Below are 20,566 nucleotides of genomic sequence, written 5' to 3' on the forward strand. Positions count from 1 at the left end.
CTCTCCTTTTTTTCTTCCAAAAGTCCCCATCTATCACTCTTAGAGGGAAATGCGCCTGCTGTGCACAGCTTCTCCTCATTCCTTGAATATGCAAGGCAGACCCCTAAGATTCTCTCATCCCGTCGTTCTCTCTATAGAATATACCTGTTCCTTTTGATGTACTTCATTTTTTTTTTTTAGCACCAACTTTTTAGTTTCCACATCACTTTTTTCACTTTGGATATTCTGCCAGTAGGATTTCTCGCAACATGTACACCTGGCAAGCTACATCTGGAGCTCCAGTTGCTGGAGATGGGCAGGCTGAATGTTTTGATGAGTAATAGTCAGAGATGAACGCCTATATTCTGATAGTTGCCAGAAAGTTACACAGCTACAGATCGCTTGCTCCTTTAAGGTTCCTCTGAGCTGATCCACTGGTGTAAGGCATTTTGTAGCTCAGAAAAACTATCCAGGAAAGAATTGTCAGTGCCTAGATGTGCTGTAAGGGTACTCCGTATCTTGGATAAAGATTCAGAGGTGTGATCAACTGGAAAGGTTGCAGCTATGACAGCCTTAGATTTAAGTTAATCCCTGGGTGCCAAACAACCCCTGAAAGCTGCTGTCAGTCTGCAGAAAACAGAACAACCTTCAGCCGAGGGCCCTAGTCTTTCAAGATGGAAAACAGAATTATCTCTAGAAGTGCTAGAACTGGAGATTATAATGCCTTTATTCCCCCCTGCTCTGCCAACTGCTTGATGGGTGGGAGAATCTGAGTTCTGAAGACTTTAGACCAATAATGGTGTCACAAAGCTCAGGCAGTGCCTTTAAGGCAACCTGGCACCTCCTGGAAGCCATCATGCCACATCAGGAGTCTATGGTTAGCTCCTGCACAACGCACATAGAACTGGGCTTATAAAAATTGTAGCCTAGTAGTCAGCACACTGAGCAGTGAGCAGCTTAAGTTTACACCTGGGAGTGCAGTTAGAGGAGTTTGTCTCCTCTATCTCAAGGAGCAAGATGCTAGATTACAAACCTCAGACAGGCGTCGTTTCCCAGCTCATTAGTGATCGCTGAGCCGTCACCTCCATTTCCTGCAGGAGAAGGCGGCAGCCAGAGGAATATCTCAATTGTAGGTCCCAGCAGTGCGTAGGTGTGACCTGGGCACATTTGCGGTGAGTTTTGCTGACAATTATATGCCAAGGAAATTCAGGTGTCTGCAGGGTTATGTAAATTCAGGTTTCTGCAAATCACCTACCAGCACTGAGCCTAGGGCCTTTTCTGGATTGTATCTCAAATCAACACTAAAATGTGCCTTGCCTGTGAGGCAGGACACAGGCTCGTCCTGAGTCTAATCACTCTCTTCCCACTTTTTCCATCCTTAGTAAAAGTAGTTACAAATCTAGTGCAAATACTATGAATTTATATACTGTCATAGTCATAAAATGTACAACATTTTACCACTGTGCCTCCAGAAGGCCATAGTAGAGAAAAGCATCTTGAAGACAGGATGTGCCAATTGTACTACACAATTAAGATTTTAATTAAAAAATCTGCAGAAGAAAGCAAGATAGAAAAAACATAACCTGTATCACATGGTGTCCCAGTGTCAAATAACACAAAGTGAAAAAATTAAGGTTTGTAAGACACAGATGAAGATAACAAAGGTGTTCTAGCTTAGCAAAGACACTCATTCTAAGCCTCTTTTCTCCTCCTCAGGAGATGAGGAAAAACAGGAGGAGGATACAGCAGACACACAAGGCAATGAAAGCAAGCAAGTGAACAGAGAACAGTTCTAGTTTAATCTAAGAGAGGGTCAAAAGGTAGCCTGGATGCAGCTATGGAAATTCTCCACCATTAATAAAAGCGTATGATTTGTCATTAATTTCAATAAATGTATTTGAAAAAAATATTCTGCATATAGTTCACTGTTCTTAATCAAATTCAGAGGGATCAACCACACAACCAAGCAGTGCACGCTCTCTCATTTCTCAAAACTTAGGTGCTCCAGCTAGTTTTAACGGGAGTGTCCAGCTCCCCCATACGGGTCTCAGGGTTCAAGCTAAATGGCAACCCAGAGGATGAGAAGAGTGGCCAGCAACAGCCAGGAAAGTTTTCTGGTAGGAGGAAAAAGTGGTGTTGAGCCCACCTGAACCCACAGATCCTGAGGCAGCTTACTGCACTGACTTTCATATCTAGAAGTATAAGACTGTCTACACCACATTTACAGCCATGATAGGAGATTGCCTGATGCCGCTGTCTAACAGCTGATGTCTAGTCCCCTAGAAGACAAGCTATGGATCTTGCTATGGGGTGTACCATGACTGTGGTATTGATCATGAGTGTTGCTGCATTGCGAGCCTGGCAGGAGCATAGGTGTGAGATTCACCCACAGCACAGCCCTGTGACCACTGCCTAGGGAAGCGCCAGGGATGGGGCAGTCCCACGGGAAATCCGCACACCTCCCTCACGAAGAGTCTTGGAGCCGTGGCATTACAAATGGGTAAGATGAATAGATGCGTCTGTCCTGAGCCTTGCAAAAGTAAGATGGTTTGGAATACCGGAATCTCAATTGCTTTTTTTTTTTCACATTACAACCTCCCTTTTACCTTTTAAAACCTTTTAAATTTTCTTACAATCCATAGTCCAATTCAAAGTACTATTTGCCACCATTGGACTATTAACTACCATTAAATACACCATTCTGCTATTGGAAAAACATATGACAGACTACCTTAAGCTGGTATCTGCCACTTGAGCATTAAAATATGGTTAATAGATCTGTAGGCCAAAATAGCCTGTTTTGTGTACTAGTTTAACAGTGTGACAGGTATTGTGCAATAACCCCATAGAAAAGAACTGTCCCGTCACAAGTTGGGTCTATACACGGCTGGATAAAAGCTGTCATTCCCCTATTTCCATACATTAAATGCTTAGGCTAATGAACTTTTTTTAGGAACAATCCTGTTTGCACTGGACTCAAAACAAAAGCTTTAAACAATTTTAATTGGAGATCTGTTGGGACAGTCTAGAACTGAATTTTGGATGGCCAAAGACTTTTACATAAAATTAACTAAAAGCAACTCATTGTATTATGATACTACTCTGCTTATTGGATATTAAAATTGTCTACAAGTAAACATCATTATCCTAATTTGAAATATGGGGAAACTGAGGAACAAGAAATCAAAGGAATTTGTCATCATTAAGCATTTAAACAAGCTTATGCTCCCTATTTAATGTTGTATTCACTAGTCCTACTGCCTACTTATTTAGCCGCAGAAAATATTTACTTGGAAGAAAAATGTAATTTTTTGCTGGGGAGAAACTTCCCAAGTGAGATCCGGAACCACATTTTGTGCTTTTTTTCTTGAGAATCAAATGGCATCGCTTTGTTTCTTTATCAATAAATATTGAGGTTTTCTTCCTAATAACGTGAGATTTGTTCGCATGACTTTCAAGGAAAAAGAAGTCAGACAGGAGCTACCATTAAACATCTTTTTATTGTAGTCTTTAATGTACATGCAGAATTAAAAAAAAGTGTCAGTTATATCTGTAAGCGTATAACAACAATGTAAATGTCTTGGATCAGCAATGTATTTGGATTAGGGACTAATAACTCTAAGTGAACAGACATCTTTCAGGATATACAGTTTATATGGTAAACCAACAAGGTTTTCTTCAGAGTGATTTTCTTCATAAAAAGATAAAATATTTCTTGTTTACAATCTTGCTTGTTTTTAATACTGAAAAAAATCTATAATAGTACACTCTCCATTATGTACATAGAAAAACATAAAACTATATCCATACCAGTGTCTGTTTTAAATGCAAACAATAGTAGTTAATAGCTTTGTAATTTTTTTGTGCACCCTCTCCCACTGTCTCCCCTCCCCGCCCGTAAAAAATGCAGCATTTCCTAAAGTTTTCAATGCTTTGGCAGAAACTGAACCGAAGGCAATCCTGTGTTAGGTAAAGCAATAGGTGAAATATGAGCGCTAAATAAAAAAGCTGTAGGTGTACCAGACAGCTCCATGCTCATCCCAAGGGCCAAATCTTGCACTCTCCGAGGTCAAGAACTGGTTTGCTGGAGATCCCAGCTGGAGCAGGCTCAGGCCCCAGCTGGGTTTACAATAAAGCTGATTAGCCTCACCACTATTTTTACAAATGCTTCACGCGAACCGTAAGAGGGTGCAGAGAGCACCTCTGAACACAGTACTGTCACGAGGGCAAAAAGCTCCTGCAGGTCGCAGCATCAGAACGCGTTGCAAAGGCTTTGCTTTCTACGCCTTGCGCTTTGCAGCGTGGTAGTTTCACACAACACCCTCCGTTTAAGACTTCCTGATGTTGCAGCTCAGCTGAAAACGAACAAACCAAGCCACAAATGTGAAGTTTCCAAACCATCTCTTGCGATGGATTAGCTTAGACTCAGCAAAGCTGAGGGTAACTGGCGTTCTCCGGAAAATAACCCGTGTGCTAGTGGCATGCTGAGAAGTTTTGGAAGCAGATAGAAAAGTTTTTCTCAGGGGCAGCTCCTCCTTGGCCTCATGCGGCTTGTGTTTGGCACACTTTCATTTTCCTTGTAACTCAGGATTATCTCTGGCATACCTGCGATATGTATTTATATGAATACTTTGAAAAAAAAATAAAGAGAAGCCTATGAGATAAAGCACCTAAATGCTTTCTAAGGGATGTGTCGTAAGTCACAGTCAGGAAAACTCTTCCATAATGACCAGTTTTAGTTCTCAAGCTGCAGTTTGCTTCTGCAATCCTAGTGAAGGTTAAAAAACGACTGCAAACTTCCGAGAGAATGAGACAGAAAGGCACTGCCTGAAGCTTTTTATGCACATGAAAAGCTTTCATGTGTCAGTGTCTCCAACCTGATAAAGTGTTAGATTTTCAGGACATATATTAGTTCAGTAATTTGTTTACTTGACTAATTTATTCATAGTGCACCATATCTGACCATGACTGTAAATAGCTGCAGTCAACTGACAATCCAATTGAAAAAGAACATTCTCCTAAAACCTGCCAGCTGGTCACGTTCACTCTGCTGCAATAGCTCTGCGCTCTTTGGCCACAATAAAATGAATGGCTTTATAGCGTTGGAAAGCATTTTTGTCGTTCTTCAGTATCACTGTGGATTTATCTCACAAGGAATGAAGGGCGAGATAAAAAGGCATCCAACAACACTTCAGTCTCTGAATTGAACAGCCAGCAAAATGATATGCAGCTGGCATGGAAGAATAGCCATTTAAGGTTAGTTTGAAATGCAGACTGAAGGGAAAAAAAAGAAAAAGGGGAAAAAAAAAAAAAAAAGGCAAGTAGTCCGGTAAGAATAAACAGTAGAAAAAGAAACTGAGCAAGTGATTCTTTGTTTTGGGCCAGTATATCCACCACCAGTTGCTATATGTTGCTTTGCGAAACACGAAACTGGCACCAAAACACTCCAAACAACACAAAACCCCTACCCCCTTCCTAGGCTGATGGCTCTCCTTGAAATGTCCCTCAAATCTCTTTCCGTACTGTGGCTCGGATGCTGCTGAACATTTTGCCTATGGCCTCAAACAGTGGGTCGCAGAACGTGTGGATGCAGATTGAATAGACACGGCTAATGCACTGGATCTCAATCAGGTAGCTCCTTATGCACGGCACCACCGCCCAGATGTGCAGGAATGACAAAATGGCAAAGTAGATGCCCCAGATGAGAGCCATAGGAATGCCAAAGATTGCTGATAGTAAACGATAAAACCAGTATTTCGTTACAGTGAAGGTGGTAAAACTGGCCTTCCAAATCCCATCAAAGCTGTGTGTTCCCTCTGGCTCAGCAATCACATCTTCAAAATCAATCTGCAGCAAAGAACACAAAGTCAGGTCAGTCAGATGTTCACACGAAGGGTGGATTCCAGAAACACCTTTCCTGGATAGCAGTGGTCTACTGCAACACAACACCGAACCACGTTCTTCCTACGTCCCAACATGATTCAACCCGTTTTAACACATTGTTTAAGCCATGAATCTTCAGTAACCATAATTTTCCAGTGACTGTCAGGGAGCCTCAATGATTAGCTCAAAATTAGACATCTACCTTCTAGATGGAGATACCACAAAACTGAATATATTTTCCTCTTCTCCTACAGCCCTAAGGGTATGCAGTGCCCTTAAAATCTGCTTAAGGAACAAACCAGGTAAAGAGAATCACCGTGTTTGCATTGCCTAACTTAACTCTTTCACATCTTTATGAATGGAATACATGCAGTCACTACTTTGACTTTTTACACACCTCAAGCATGTATCAATAAAATGTGTTTTATCGTCCAAATTTTCCCATCCTTCCTTGTACAGCATTGACAAATTTTGACAGCAAATAAACAGTGAGGCTAGCTATTTAAATATATACTCTGAAACAGGCATAGATAGTTCTTAGCAGACTGAAAAATAAAATGCTGGATTTAGATCTGCATTAGGTAGAGCTCCTCCTTAGTCTGAAAGGGTTAGGGAGCTCTTTCATCTTATTAAACATAAGGAGGCTCTTCACATTAGAGCTGTGTTGTTCTAGCCTATCTTGTTTATGCGATAACAGTCTTCATGAAAGACGTGGCTAGGCTAACATACTAATATTTAGAAGGAACACACTCTTCCACATATTTCATAGTTTTGACTATCCATAAATCGTTCAAAAAGTCACCTAAGGAAGCAGTGCATTCCAACAGGCATATTTTACCACTCTCTGTTGAAATACTGAGCTATTCAGGAAGCTTAATTGTCATAACATTTCTATTCAAAAATTAACAAAATTGCGATGATGTTCAGTTCCATGTCACACAAACATGTGTTTGATATAACCCACAATACAGGATATTTCATTTAGTTAGCACAACCAATCATATATGTACTGCATTCAACAGGAAAGAGAACATCACAACACTATTCCCCTGCAAGAAACTAAATGAGTGTTGAAGTCAGATGAAAGAAAAAAAAGAAATTGCATTCCTGGGACTGGATCCCAAAGTGAGATGACAATGCTGCCGTAAGTGAAGACTTACAGGAGCAGGGTAAACATGATATGGGCCAGCGGCCTCAGAAACTTGGGCAACAGGACCTCATCATGCTGGAAGGAGGTGAATATACACCCACTAAGTATAAAAGTATTGCTCATACCGTAGGAAAAAGCTCACAATCACTTATTTTAATCTAAAATATACATAATAACTGGAAAGAACCCCTCCCACTCTCCTGTTTAATCTCCAATCACCTCCAAACAGAAGTTACCAACAAAGGGAAAAATACTATAAAACTACTGGACTTTCTAGTTTCTTAAACAAAAAAGAAAATTCCAAAGCAAAACTGCACAGTCTAGGTGCAATTTACTTGAAGGGCTTGAAAGTCCTTGGGAGAAAATTTCTGAATCAGCTGTGATATCAAATATCTGTCTTAATTCAACACATTATTAGGCCTGTCTGCCCATGCTTCTCTAGACATCACATAACGCAAACTGTAAACCTCCTCTTTATCTGCTACTCTGAACTAGGCTCTAGTGATCTGAAAGCGATCTATGATTCTTTGGGATGGGAATTCATCATCATCACCACCATCACACCTAAAGGTAGCATTTGGGTTGAAATTCTGTCTCCACAGAAACCAGTGGCAGACTTTGCGTTGGCAGAGTACCCAAGGAACACACCTCAGCGCTGCACACTCGTCCATAAAGGCGTGCAGAGACAAAAGTCTGTCTGGACTTTCTGAAACTGAACAGCACAATTTTAAATAATAGCTACAAAAAGAGAAAATGAAAAGAGTTTGAATCACGGTTCTCTTCTGCAATAGTTCTATGGGTATACAATAACCTCTGAGTCTGCACACAAAAATGCTGTGCACGTGAATTTTTGGTAAAAATCTTAGAAAACAGTTTCCTTCAAACCAGTGTCTAAAGACAGCATAGAAAGTACACTACATTCACCGCTGCGTGGAGACAGGAAAATGGAAATTATTTGGGCTCTGTAATTTCAGTGGGTGCAAGACTGAAGCTCTGGTGGAAATAACTAATTCTGGGGAAGGCATCACAGCTAACAATATGCACTCTATTTTCAAGTGGGGTTATTAGATATAAAAATTCATGTTTGAGGACTAAACAACTGACAAAAAATTAGCTTTATGAAGTACTTTGGCCATAAAATAAGCACATGAATCAGTCATTAAAAATTAGCTGCAGTCTAGCAAGACAGAGCAAGGAACTTTGCTGGATGTATTGTGATCTTTTTACCAAATGAACCAATCAGCTCTCCTTGTATCAATCATGGGATTTTAGGACCGCACCATGAAAGAAAGAAGAAAAGGTTGCATTTGTATACATGGAGAAGTCAATAATATCTACTGATGACGACATCTAATTGTCTTATATCTACCCCTGCTCCCCTCTGCCCCTTTCCCTCCCCAATATGATTTTAAGAAGATCTGTATTTTGTTCATTGAAATATAGATCATTCAACTGAATACACATGTTGGAAAAAGGTATGCCTGAGTTTATGGAGCAAGTATATTTTCTTTCTGGAATACACAAGCAAGTATCTGTTTCTGCAGCTATTCAAAAGCAAACTTTTCATTGCAGCCCATATCCCATGTTAGCTCATTTTCAAAGCAAATGGGTGTTCTTGGCTTATCATCGTTTGCCTTGAAATCACATAATAAAAATATGCAGATGATGGCAAACCCCAAGATGATTACAGCAAAAAAAAGTTGCTTTTCAAAAACTGCTACTGCACAAAGACTACTTTTTTTCTCATAGGTTAAGCATAACTGTCTTATTCCAAAACTTCTGGCAATTTATTGCATGCTTCCCACCAGCTGATGTGATCATTGGCAGAGCCAGTTTGTGCACACAGCCATCACATGCACTTCAGTACGTCAAGGACTATTTAGGGTCACACCTAAACTCTTTTTATTCAGTTGTGGCGGAGTCTCTTGTATTTTTCCAAGGTCCATAAGGGAAATATTAAATCTCAGCAGGAAAGCAAGTTTGCATTGAGGTCCATCAGCCTTTTCATGGTTACATCTTCAATTTAGCTGTGGGACCTATTTTTATCAGCAAAGCATGTTTTTGGCATGCAAAAAGAAACCATAGGTTAATGTGAAGTTCCTAGAACTTTTAAAATAAATAGTAAGACTGGCCTGTAATTTGATTCCTTTCACAATAATTCATTATAATGAATGCTTTACTGAAAAATGGAACACAGTAAACTCTTCAGTTTTCAAATCAAATAGTAAACTTTCTGTAATCGTGATTCTTAGTAACTGATGTTTTTAGCCTGTTGTGCACTCCAAGATGTCCATGGAGTTCACCCTGGGGAGCTGACAGAAGAATCACACCATGTAACATTTCCAGATGGACAGCCCTGTCCTCATTCCAGGCGATGATGCTAATATTAGAACACTTATGATATATCTTTGGTTGGGATTTCCCAGCTCAAGTGATATACAGTTGTCCTAAAAGTACTTGGGAATCAATCTGCCTGTGAGATGGTAATAGCGGTCTATCCGTGCCACCAACAATTGTCAAGAGATTACCTTCTTGGAGCAATTTCAACAGCTCTCAGAACGTTTCTACCAATGCGCAGAAGCTGAATAGATGGCCCTGTAGGAACCACAGCTGATGTTTCACTACCATATCTTTCCCATTTCATTATTCCTCAAGTCCCATGTTCCACATTGCTCCAGTTTGGATATGGGAGATACCAAACTTAACTTGAGAGTGAAAAGATGGAAAAACAGCGTTGCAGCTCAGAGACTCTCAGCTGAATACGGTGTTAAAATGAAGCTGTTATCTCCCTGAAAGCCATAAGAATGTTATGAAACTACATACATGTCAAGAGAGTCCAGCTACGACTGGAATGCGAACATCCACGGTGCTGTCCAAGACCAGACTTATCCGCAGCAGTGTACAATCTAAATTACAGAGGTAATCTGGGCTCTTCTGTTTCTCTGCTGCTAACAGATCATGTACAGAACCACTGGCTGGGAAATGCTGTTTATTTCACGGTTCAGGCAGTACAGCTAAGTCCTTATGCTGCAGGAACTGAGATTATCACCCAGATTCTTCCTGCACTGAACCACTCCCATCAAAGATCCTGTTTTTAACTCATAGGGATCAGTCCTCCACAGGCAGCGGGAGGAATAGGTGACTAGATGCATTTTGCCTTGCTATGGGTTCCATTTACATCACTTGGCTTACTCACTCCTCCATCCCTCCTATTACGCTGTTATGCTCCTCTGGTCTTTAGTTCAGTCGCACTCAGTGACAGCGAGTGTCATCAAGACAGATAACGGTAGTCCAACTGAACTAAGTAAAGTAAAAATAGGACTGACAGGAGAAAGAGCAGTGGCCAGAAATAGGTTCCTAGGGAAAAAAGACACTCTAATTTCTGGTAATGAATCTAACTGGCTTGCCAGAATAAGATACCTTTTTTAGGGTATTGTTCTCAAGGGCACTTTTGCCAAAGCATCACGTGCATCTGTGAAGAACTTTTGTTTTATCTACATAAAGGCATGCTCAGGTTAGGCACAGGTTCAGTAGATTGCATGTTCAGCATGCAGTTTGTTCCTCCAGAGCTGTCAGGGTGTGCTGTGAAATCATGTTGAGTTACCTGCCAAGCAAATGAAAATACAGGCACGTTCACTTGCAGCAAGGAGAGAAGTAAAGGAAATTTGTTTTGACCCTCCAAAGGATGCTAATAACTTGCTACAGCCTTCTGTTTCAGCCAAAGCTATTAAACACTATCAACTCCTGTTCCATGCCTACAATACACTTCCTGACTTCAGCTATTCTTTGTTTCCTACTATTCAGTTGGGTAAAGCCAGTTTTTACATTGCTTGAAGCTTTTGTCTGATTCTGCTATGAGAATTACCGCAGCTTCTTTTGCTCTGCATATGTTTATTAAACTTTTATCAGGAAATTAAGGAACCTGCTTTGATTCTAAAAGACATTTATTTACAAGAAAGGGAAACAGTATGGGGAATTTGTCATCTTTTTTCAAAGTCTGTTAAAGAAAAAAACCATTCATTCAAAAAGCTTAGCCGTGTGAAGTTACTGTTTTATCTAAAAAACCACAGCTGACTTACGAATATATGCCTTATATATGAAAATAGTTGACCTGTTGACTGTACCACTTTAGTCCCTATGTATTAAAAGCTGGCAGGCTGGAAAAGTGTGTTAAATGCCAACCTCAAATTGCCTACTTACCAGTTGTGCTTCTCCTCAAAAGTTTGTTCTTTGAGGTACGTAATATCCATTACATAGAAAAATTTACTGTACTGAGTCTATCAGAAAAAAATTATTCAGGTCATCAGCATTTTATGGGGGCTTATAGGAGTAAAGCTGCTCTTCTCCCTTCCCTCACCTGCCAGACACCAGGAGACTCATTCCCCCTTTCAGGAGTCCTCTGTAATCTCCATCTGGCAAACATTTACCTGCAGTTATGTGGAGAAGCTGGTACTTTGTTCCTGAAAACATAAGAGCTTCATGATGCCCAGATGTTCTACTTCCTCATTAATCATTGTTGTCGACAGCAAACATTAGGTGCTGTCAGGTGTGTAGTAAAGGCAAAACTCACTCTATTCCAGAGTATTTCTATGAGCCTCAGGCTACAGCACTGGTGACTACAAAACATGAACATCCATCAGTGTTCAGAGATGGGCTAAGTTCCATCACAACACAAGAAACCGGCTCGACTCTTGGTATGGCGGCAAGCACCTAACAAGGGAACCCAAGAATCACTCCAGGCTGGGGTGCAGCAAGATTAGGCTCTTCCTGTCAACCTTGAACTCTCTCTTCAGAGCACACTGCTCTTCTGGCCAGATCAGATGGCACAACACTCACTCCTTTGCACGAAAAAAGAGATGCCATGAGCGCAGATGGCTAGGACCACAGGTTTTGTGTAAGGCTGCTTAAGTGCAGAAAAATGACAAACAAGTAATTCCGAAGCGAATGAAACCCTAAACAAGCAAGCAGAACTGTTCCACCCCAGCTACGTGTTCAAAGTGACCAATGAATTTGCCAGTCTCCCTGTGCCTGCTTTCCATAATACGGCAAGAAAAGCGTTCTGCTGGCAGATCTCTTAATGGAAATAGTGAATCTTTCCCGAGTACTATAGAGTATGCCAGAAAAGCAAACAATGCTTTAACAAACAAGGATATTCATGTTGAAAAGTGGAGTCGAAGGACTACACTCTTCTAGCCAGAGAAGAAAACCAGTCCGGGCAGGAGTGACCCCTACTGCACTCATAACAAATATTGAAATGGATTATGAAAAATACTTAATAATGCCATGACTTAGAAAAAGGTCGTGACTGCAGATCACCCTTTCACAAACTGAACATCAACGAATATAGCCAAAAAATAATTCGCTACTAATTAGTGAGAGAACAACCTCCTGCTCCCTGCCCGTTCTGAATTACTGATTACGGACTAGAAAAGCCCTGGTGAAGGGCTTTCTTTTATCAGATGGGCAGGCTCATCGAGAGCTGCGGAAGTACTCGTGAGAAAAATGCGACTGATGCCAACGGGTCAGCACTGTAGCAACCAGCCGTTCTCCAGAGATCAATTCCTGAAGCACTTGCCTGTCCTGCCTCGATACAGCCCAGCAGAAGGAAAGACCAGCAGCCTCGAGGAGACATCTGCTCCTCTGAAACACAGCGACACTTCCTGCGCAGGTGGGGATATCATGTCAGCCCGTTCCTTGGAAAATATGTTGATGTCAGTCAGAAAATAAAGTGGCTGTTTTCCTCCCTGGAAACTGGGCTGCTGGGAGGTTATCGCCGTTTTCCCCAAGAGAAACTCTTAAGAGGCTTCCTTTGTTTTGTTATTTGTTTCGTGTTCCGCAGTTCCTTGTTTGATACAGCTTGTTGTAGCAAAGAACTCTGTTGCGTCTGTATGTACCTCAACATATGTCTGTCCATCTGTATGTTTAAAGAGGTATCTTCATCAACAGGAACACCGGGTGAAGTTTTGGCTACACTAAAGACAAAGGGAATTCTTTTATTGATTCCAGTGGGATCTGGAGTTAAGCAGAATCCAGAAACATTAATAAAAGTAAAAATATTCTGAAAACAGATTTTATATTCTATTTTTATATTTTATTTTATATATATAATATAAAAATAAAATAAAACATTTAATTATGATATTGCCCTCAATGCAGGTTTACAGACCTGCTATTAAGGTAATAAACTATTATGTATAACTTTTTAGAACTTTAGAACTCTAGCCTCCTCCCTCTGAAATTTAGGCACTAATGGGAAATGGAAATATAGTGACCTTAGACTCTTTAGTAGTGCAATGGAGAGAGGCACCTTTGGCGGGTGCTTTAGATCTGGAAACCGCTTTTTTCTCTTTATCATTTGTAAAGTGAGTCTAAGGAGGGGAGACTCTTAACTAGGTATGCCACCCACAAACACATTCCTGTTAACTGCTGCAATTCTTTTTAGCAAATCTGTATAACTTCTTCTCACCTGTTGCTTAATTTCTACCTGAATATGCTTATTGCTGACAGTGAGTGTGCAGTGATGCCCAGCTGCCTATCTGTTTCTTTAAAAAAAAAAAAAAAAAAATTGTCTCTGCATTTCTCCTGTTGGAAGATTGTACTTCTTATGGAAGATCTTAAGTCACTGACCCTTAAATATGAGGTAACTATTTCTTCAGTATTTCACAAAAATCAAGACATCATTAATCTACAGTTCTGGTCCTGTCATAAACTGCACTAGAAGAGAGATACATGAACTTGGATTTCATAAAACAACAGGAGACTTTGTGGCTGTGGTCTACAGGAGATATTAACCTGATCTTGAGGAAAAAAATGGGGTTTTTTTGTAGAATCTGTTTGAATTCCAAGAAGGATTTCAAAGTTGACAGAGGAAGTGTTGCAATCTGTCTATGAGCCTCCCTTAGGCTTTTTTGGAACTCCAAGTATAAATTCAGCACAGCAGGAGTTTGGACAGGGAATGTGATGCTTTCACCTTCAGCTGTGAGAACATCGTCTCACTTCTTAGCTACGAAACTGAATTTATCAGTTCCCATTTATTTGAAAATAAAGTACATGGGCCAGATAAAATAGAAAACTACGGACAAACACCATCCTTGTACAGGCCTACTAACATCTATAGCACAGCTCTTTGACTATCTTGAATAAAATCAGGTGCAAGTTTTATCAATTAATGTGCTCATGAGAGTGGGGGTAGTGGTACTGAAACTATTTGTCCTTTTGAATGCTAATCTGATGACATAATTTCTGACAAGAATGATATTGCATAAAATTCAAAGTTTGTTTTGAAACTCTTAAAAGACATTTTCATAAGAAATCTGCCAGAAAAATATAAAGGGACTAACAGAGTTAAACCTGCCTCCCCAGTAAATCAAATGAAATTAAATGCCATAACTTCTCTTTCATCTTCAAAATAACAAATCCTTTTCAGGCCAAGATGGTTTTTATTACTGTTGTTTGCCTGGAAAAGAGAGATGGTAGTTCTGGATCAAAAAGCTCAAAAAATCAATTGCCAATGTAGATTTCATCCCGCTGTCTGTTCAGAGAGAGATAATAATGAGAGCTGTGGGAGACACAAACTCATTATCTTAGTTTAGCACTATATCTCTCTTCAGTTTTCCAGAGATCACAAGTTTTATGGAATCATCCAAGTTAATTTATATTCTCTTCTCTCGGTTGCCTAAAATACAACAAAGATCAAATTCTCACTGGGCACCTCATTGGTCCCCAGTGAAACCACTCTACACATTTATCCCTCTTCCCTCTGGTGAGTTTTGGATTTCAACAATTATTATTTTTTGTTTTAGGCATCCATACTCTCTGCAACAGGAGATGGTATTTCTATTCATACAGTGGGATAAAAATTCTAAAATGAATTCAAATTGTTCTAATGTATAATCTGAATTCTGTTGCATTTATCAGAAATTAAAAGTATTTGTCTCCTCTCAATCTGAGATAGTGTCCAATAAATTCTAACAAAAGGAACATCCATGCTGAATCGTTGGCTCTGTCCCCATGGCCATCAAGTGAACATTTTCCTATGGAGTTATGAGTCATGTTCATGCTGAGAAAGAAGGCAGTGCCATAAGGCTTTAATAATACTATGAGCTTAAACACAAACACATTTTTGGGGGGAAAGAAGCTTTCATTAGAACAGATGTCATTATTATCTGTAATCTCACGGACATTCAGAAATTCCGTATCTGGGAACTCCTAATTAATGTGCAAGAAAACTGTTTTTCAGAACTCTAAAACTTCGCTTAGTCCTCGTATAAACTGGCATTCATAATGACTCCAGTTTTTAATCTCTCGCTCCTAAAGCGATTGGAAGAAATATCTGAAGCAGAATTACACCACGTGGGTAGCGAAAGTCAAACGTTTGAAAATTCTTGCATTTTAAATCTAAACCCCACAGCTGGATGTTAATATGACGGAAAGTTGCAGAATCACTTCATTTGAAGGCAGTTTTGTAAAAGTGAGGTGCCACGTCTAGGCTACCTGTATCGTCAATGGGGAGGAACACGCCCTCTGAGAGCACCGCTCGTCCCGTCCTGGGGTCAGGCCTGAGCTCCGTGATGGCAACCTGCCTCCAGAGATACCTAACTGCCCCCACCGCCAGCAGCAAGGGCCCAGATGACAAGCTTGGATTAGAACATACACGCACACATGTATATTTACATATTCATACATCATTTATACATTTACACTTGCATGTATTTATATTTGTATATTTGTATATTTACATGTTTACATATTTACATACTTACATATTTATATTGATGTCTTTAAACTTACATATTTATCTGTTTTCTCAGGACTCTTAACATCAGCTGAAAACAAAGAACGCGGGGTCTGCATTAAATTCCACTTAGTTCCTCGTTTCAGGAAAAGCACCTGACTGAGCTCTGCTCTTCTCTTGTTTTACCCTGCTGAAGCACAGAACTCTGTTCCTCCCAGGGTGACGCCTGCTGTCACATCAGAGTGACAGCCCTCCACGCCGTAGCCCTCCCATCCAAAAAGAGCGGGGGACGATGCCTGCTTTCCTTGCAGGAGGTTCTCAGCTGTGGAGATGGGAGGTGCTCTGCCTACTCACCTGCATCTCACCGTGCTCAGCGCAACAGGGAGGGACCGCAATTGCGGAGGATTAAAAAAAAAAAAAAAGGCAAACGTTCTTTAAAAAAACTCTCTTTTTCTTAGAAAGAGGCAGAAATTGTAAAAGGCTTTAAAATGGCCGAGTGATGTTTTCCTCCCTAATGCCTACATAAGGGTGTTATGGTATTTGTCAACATCTGACGAAAAATTCCAGACTTTTCCTTGCAGCGAGCTGAATTTCCTTAACTTCATTAGTTTTAAGAGGAAGGCATGAATACACAACTGTTTAAAACTTGGTACAAAAGCTCTGCATCCTTACATCTGTAGCCAAGTACTGGAATTTTTTTTCCAGAGAGAAAAGGCCTCTTATGCAACAAACAGCAGATAGACACCACTTGTTTAAAACAAAATAATAATTATGTTCTGGATGGTAGACCAGGCACAGGCCTCTCCTCCTGGCACACCACCATAGGAAAAAACTGTAATCTGTAAAATGTGACGGCATGTTCGGTCCTCTCTAGGCCCAAAGGAGCAGACTTCGCAGGGCCGGCATCCCCATCCTGGGCAAGGAGCAAGGAAGCACTGAGAAGACCAAGCTGCAGGAGAACTGTCTCCCTCCTCTGTTTCTTCCAAATTCAGTAAACTTTGTGCAGACTTGACCACAGATACTTTGAGAAACTCTGAACTCCAAAGAGTTGGAAGGCTGTAATTTAGCCACCCTCTGGAAAACACAAATACTGTGTTGGGAAACAGGAAGAGCAAAAGCTGAACTTCAGGCACCTCCATGTGAGTCCTGGGTCATCGGGGAACGAATGAGAGAAAAAACCTATCAGCTTTCTATCCTGTTTGTTGCGTCTCGTCACCCATAAATAAAACCTGTGGGACACAAGTCCAACAGTAGACTCGTCCAGTGAAGGGCATAGGAAGCAGATACAGCTGTGAGGCAAAATAGCTGTATAATCACCGGCGCGACTCCCGGGGAGCTCCCCGGTGCACAGAAGCTGTCTCTCCCTCGCTAGATCCCCACCTTGCCGCCTGCACCACTAGCCAACTTGGCAAGCCAGCGCCTCAAGGAACGGGACCACCCTTGCAAGTTCTCCCCCTGCCAAGGTGACGCATGAGGGCAGTCGTGTGAGGAAGAAACCCCTTCCTTTCCACTCCCCGCTGAAGGAACTGGAACAGGAAGGAAATTCTGGTAACTTTACTAGATCGTGCTTCCTCCAGCACAGAGCTGCCAACTCCGCTGCTTGCGGACCTCAGGTTGGGTAAGGCCTCATTTCCATCCCTCTCTGAACAGAAATCCAGTCATTCGCCCCACTTTTCTGGAAACCTCCCAGCACTTAGCTTCCACCTGGTAGCTAGTTTGAAGATAAACCCTAAAGAAAGTTGAGGTCACCAATAACTTTGGTATAAAGCTGCTCCATGTGTCTAGTTTTCATAAAAGGATCTCGACTGGGTCTCTCCCTCTTGCCTGGATCCCTGCCCTATTGCTGCCTGCACCGTGTATCTGCTGCAGAGGAAGCGGTGGAGATGCTGCATGTTGCACACCAAGGGAACATGTCTCCAGCTTCTCACAAGCAAGGGTTATTTTTAAAATGTGCTATGGGAAGTATTTGAATGCAGACAACACTGAGGCCTTTTAGAGAGCTGCTTACAGAGCAGATTCCTCATTCTCTGTCTAATCATTTCTATTTCATGGCTGACTGATTTGTCCCCAGTTTCCATGCTATTGTGCCTCATAGTCAAGTGGCAAGAAATGCATTAAATGCTGGGTAAAAAGCAGAAGGTTCTCAATCTAGAAAAATGCAACGGCTCTAAATAAAACTGAGCTAAGCCTGAACCATACTTCTGGCTTACAGTACCACCAAACATTATTTTTTCTCTGTCTTTCAGTACCCAGCTGAGACCGTGGACTCCTTCTGTCATACAGGCATATTTTTTACTCTCTGCCTGGATGATTTACAACTGAAGTAAAGGCTGATACATGACAGAAGGGGACCACAGACTGATAGCTAAGGCAGTAACTGAATCTGTGCACCTTCACCCCAATCTGAGCCTGTCCCTTAGGTACTGATTCTGAACTTCATGGCTACTTCTAACAAGCTGAACCTAAAAGTAGTGTGCAAATCAACTCAAATTGTGGCAAAATTCCTCCCTCTACTTTTCAGGTTGGACCTATCCATGAAATAACTTATAAAAATCAAAGCAATTCTTTTTTATCCTTGTAACATGACAGAAAAATGTTGTTTCACAATGCCCACTTTTTTTTACAAATGCTGCTGTTTTATGGTGCTAAATGGATGCTGTCTGGTTGCCATCAGATTAATTTTGATGCATTCCTGTGTCTTGACGTGACTACGTGCACTACCAGGAGCTTACTTGCTGACACAGAGGCGGTACTGGTATTCTGGCTGTTTGCTGGTTTTCAACGAACGTGTTTGTCCACAATTATTTTGAAAACACAAACTAAAAAGTTTGTTTTTCTGTTCCTGTAATTCTTACTTTTCAACTGTCTTTTGGATGACTGGACATAACAGCCTTTCTTAATCATTGCCCCGGTGGGAGGTAGAGAGAGCAAGGATGGGCTTTGTCCGCTCCAGTTTCTTTCAAGTACATTAGGAGTTTTTTCCATCAGTGGTCTCCCGCTTTTCCCAGCAGGATCTTTCTTTCCCTAGTTAAGTCTGTGGACACTCGGATTCCGACTTGCTTGGGGGCTATGACTCATCCTCAGAAGGTTTGGTTGCTTTGGGGACTTCTTCTGTTGATGTACGCAGTAAGCCATGATGCAGTCTCATTCTTCAGCTCTTGCATTCCCTGTCTACTCAGCTGCTCCTCCATGGGTGCAAGAAAAAAGAATCTCTCTCTCTCCTTTTTAAAATCAACCATTTTAATGGAAGTTTTGTACCATTAGGTACACTGATGATTTTTTTCTCTAAACAAATAAAAACTTTATTCCTTTTCTTCTAGATTGCAAAGATGACAACGGCTCCTTAAAGATAAAGCCTGCTCGGAGGGATAATGCTTAGTGCTGATCCAGCACGATGGCTAGTCATATTCATCACCTTCAAATTGCATTGAAGTCAGTGGAATATGAGGTTACTCGGCACCTTGCTATATTGTCTCCATGTAGCATGAATCATTTTACTGACACACATTCAGGAACCAGAGTCCAATCTTTTGATTGTCTGGAAACAATGAAATATTTCTCTTTTTCAATAATGGGTCTTCCTGACCAACAAACATGGTGAACTGCACACACTCTGACTCTGCTGGACACTAAAACAAGCCAGTTAGTGACTTGGTCACTCACTACAGCTGGGCAACTCCTGTTTTCCTTCGGTTCTGACAAGCCCAGATGACAGCATCCTCAATTTTCACATGCATAGTGTAAAATTTGTCTGCTAAGAGAAAAATCAACTCTGTGATTTTTCTGACCAAAGTGACTTTAAGCAAAAATCTCCATCGACGCTGATTTGTCAAAACAGTTCAAACTCTGAATTAAAAACCCAAACAACAACAACAAAAATCTAGACAAGGGCACAGTTAGATTTGGCTTAGCTTGTTTCCATTTATCATTTCTTGAGGGAAGGAAAAACACCCAAGGAAAACAAAATAAAGCAAGGACAAAAATCCAGACGACCCCAGGACCTCTGATTTTGCACTTGGCCATGGGAGGCTGGTCTGTCCCGCAGGCCGTGTCCAGCAGCACAGCTCGGACCGCACGGGTTTGGTGCCACCTCCCTGCCCTGCCTCTATACGTGCCCGCGGGAAGGAAAATCCCTCTGCCGGTGTTGCGTAAGGTCACGGAACGTTCTCCCCGGAGGGAAACGGGGCCGAGCTGCCGGCACACAGCTGCAGGGAGCCCCGCGGCGGGACGTAGCCCCGCGGTGCCCCGACCCGGCGCTCCGAGCCCGGCGGGGAGAGCGGGGGCAGCCCGCCGGAGGGTGTGCAGCCCCGCCGCGCTGCACGGAGCTCCCCCGGGCTGCCGTGGCCCGCTGCCCGCCCCTCTCCCGCTTCTTTAAAGAAAAAGATAAATAAATTACGAAGGCACACCCCACCCCCACACCCCGTCCTTTCCCTCTTGCAGCAGGTGGAGAGAAGCGGTTCGCGGGCTGCTGTCGCCCTGGCAGGAACAGGCAGCTGCCCGCAACTGGCATCGCCCCTCGCCTCGTCCCGCCTCGGCCCCCTCACCTTGACCACGTCGTCGTTGAGGTGCTTGGGGTCTCGGTTGACCAGGTCGATCTCTTTGGTGTGCACGTCGTGCACCGCCTTTTCGCTCAGCTCATCTGCCATCATCTTGTTGTTGGGCTTGTAGATGTTGCCCTGCTCCCTGATGGGCGCCGTGTAGAGGAAGCCCTGCGGAGAGGGAGAGCGGGCGGGAGGGGAGCGCCGAGCCGAGGAGGGCCGGGCAGGGCCGGGCAGGAGGGCGGGCTGGGGGAGGCGGCCCCGGGTCCCGCGGGGAGCGCG

At 42.1% G+C, this 20,566-nt stretch overlaps 1 protein-coding gene across 1 annotated transcript; it reads right to left on the minus strand.

The window, feature by feature from the left end:
• Positions 1 to 4,847: 4,847 nt before the first annotated feature.
• On the minus strand, positions 4,848 to 20,490 carry CAV1 (caveolin 1). The gene is made up of 2 exons (XM_082006465.1): positions 20,291 to 20,490; positions 4,848 to 5,826 (listed from the first exon to the last, which is right to left on the minus strand). Exons 1-2 carry the CDS (start codon positions 20,393 to 20,395, stop codon positions 5,485 to 5,487), a joined length of 447 nt encoding a protein of 148 aa, XP_081862591.1. The 5' UTR covers positions 20,396 to 20,490; the 3' UTR covers positions 4,848 to 5,484.
• Positions 20,491 to 20,566: the final 76 nt, after the last annotated feature.

This window comes from Phaethon aethereus, assembly GCF_964289735.1.
Source record: "Phaethon aethereus genome assembly, chromosome: 1".
Taxonomy (NCBI): Eukaryota; Metazoa; Chordata; class Aves; order Phaethontiformes; family Phaethontidae; genus Phaethon; species Phaethon aethereus.

What these genes read in the sequence shown, in the direction of transcription:
- CAV1 (XM_082006465.1), bottom strand. Translation starts at nt 20,395, where the DNA reads ATGATGGCAGATGAGCTGAGCGAAAAGGCGGTGCACGACGTGCACACC. An exon ending in TCAACGACGACGTGGTCAAG is followed by an intron (nt 5,827 to 20,290) that starts GTGAGGGGGCCG and finishes TCTTTGCTGCAG; the next exon opens with ATTGATTTTGAAGATGTGAT.